General features: G+C 43.2%; 1 protein-coding gene across 1 annotated transcript; it reads right to left on the bottom strand.

Moving 5' to 3' along the window:
- Nucleotides 1-228: 228 nt before the first annotated feature.
- On the bottom strand, nt 229-807 carry LOC307267692 (B-type lectin plumieribetin-like; the record flags this gene model as incomplete). The annotated part of the gene is made up of 3 exons (XM_080050074.1): nt 774-807; nt 598-691; nt 229-492 (listed from the first exon to the last, which is right to left on the bottom strand). The coding sequence occupies exons 2-3, from the start codon at nt 685-687 to the stop codon at nt 229-231; spliced, it is 354 nt and encodes a 117-aa protein (XP_079906200.1). The 5' UTR covers nt 688-691; nt 774-807.
- Nucleotides 808-1,476: the final 669 nt, after the last annotated feature.

The raw sequence follows: 1,476 nt of genomic DNA, 5'->3' as shown, positions 1-1,476 counted from the left end.
ACTCTGTTTGATGTGAATCAGTTGGAGCTGAGATGCACACATATATTTGAGCCTGACCATCGCTCATTACAAAGTAGAAAACAGGATAGGATGAAATAAATAAATTACTCATTTGTGCATTGTGAAAACCTTTCTTTTATTTGATCCCAGATTATATAGCAGACAGGTTAACTGCCACTTCAAGCTGACCTCCAAACTTGACTTTTACATGAAATGTATTTAGTATTATTATGATTTTTTGCCATGGTTCATTTCAGAGGACCACAACTCTTTAGAGTCCTTGGTTACCACCAGCTTGCCGTCATCAGTCAGGGTGCAATGGGTCCAGTGATTGCCGGGTTCATAGACACCAGTTGCCCACTTGGCCACATTACACTGGTTGTACATGACCAGGTGACAGTCCTCCTGCATGCACAGGCGGTCACCGTCTGTCCCATAAGTGTCTGAAGCCCACACCGGCTTCCAGCCATAGATGACAAAGTTGCCATCATCCTGCGGTCAGAAATGAGACAGTCAACTGTTATCAGAGGGTTTACTTCCAATCAAATGTTCTTACTTTTGGATTCACCTTTATATAGAATATGTCCAATAACTCACCTGGAAAATAGCTTTCCACTCCTTGTTGTTGGACAAGAGGAAGTCTCCCTTGCGAAGCTGATCATTTTTGGACAAGTAGTTCCTGCTCATGATTCTGGAACAGAAATAAAATCTGTGTTTTAGCAAAAAAATATCGTAATACTTAGGAAATATCACATCAGTATAAAAGTACTTACAGGCTCGAGTGTCCCGCTCTAGTCAGACTGCAAGCAGAGGAGAAGGAGTGAAGTGTTAGAAGCAAAATTCAACCATTTTTATACACCTGAGATTAAGGTGGAGTGAGAAGGGGGGCAGAGAGGGGAGTGTCATGCCCCAATTTTTCTCAAGAAATCAGATTATCTATGCCCACATCCTGGCTGTGTATTACATAAGAATGATCTTTGCGTGACATGTTTGAATCACGAGAAAGATAGTTCACCCATCAGTGATAACCTGTATTTACTTATCAGTTGTTGTCATACGCAAACTCAAAGGACTCTATGTTGCACCCCATCTCCTCCTTCTGTTATATCAAAGTATTGTCCAACCCATCCTGCTCTACTGTTCCACCTGCTTCTTTAACATGCTCACTGTCAAAAACCGGGTCAAACTTACACGTGTCACAAACATAGCTGCCAAATTAATCGGTCTCCCCACACCCACACTGTCAGAGCTCAATGTCAAGGCCATCACACGCATCGCATTTACAATAGCACAGGACAACACACACCCACTCAACTGTCACTTCACCATTATGCCCTCCGGACGCAGGTACAGGTCCCTTTTGTGCCGGAGGGCTCGCTATGGCAAAAGCCTAGTACCTGCAGCCATAGCAGCCCTCAAAAAAAGGCCAAGATAAAACACCCCAGTCCCACTCTGTTTATATATTCTGTATGCATG

This window comes from Ammodytes marinus, assembly GCF_949987685.1.
Source record: "Ammodytes marinus genome assembly, chromosome: 21".
In the NCBI taxonomy this organism is placed as follows: domain Eukaryota; kingdom Metazoa; phylum Chordata; class Actinopteri; order Uranoscopiformes; family Ammodytidae; genus Ammodytes; species Ammodytes marinus.
Note: the sequence above shows the minus strand (reverse complement) of the source record. Positions and strands in the feature narration are given on the sequence as shown.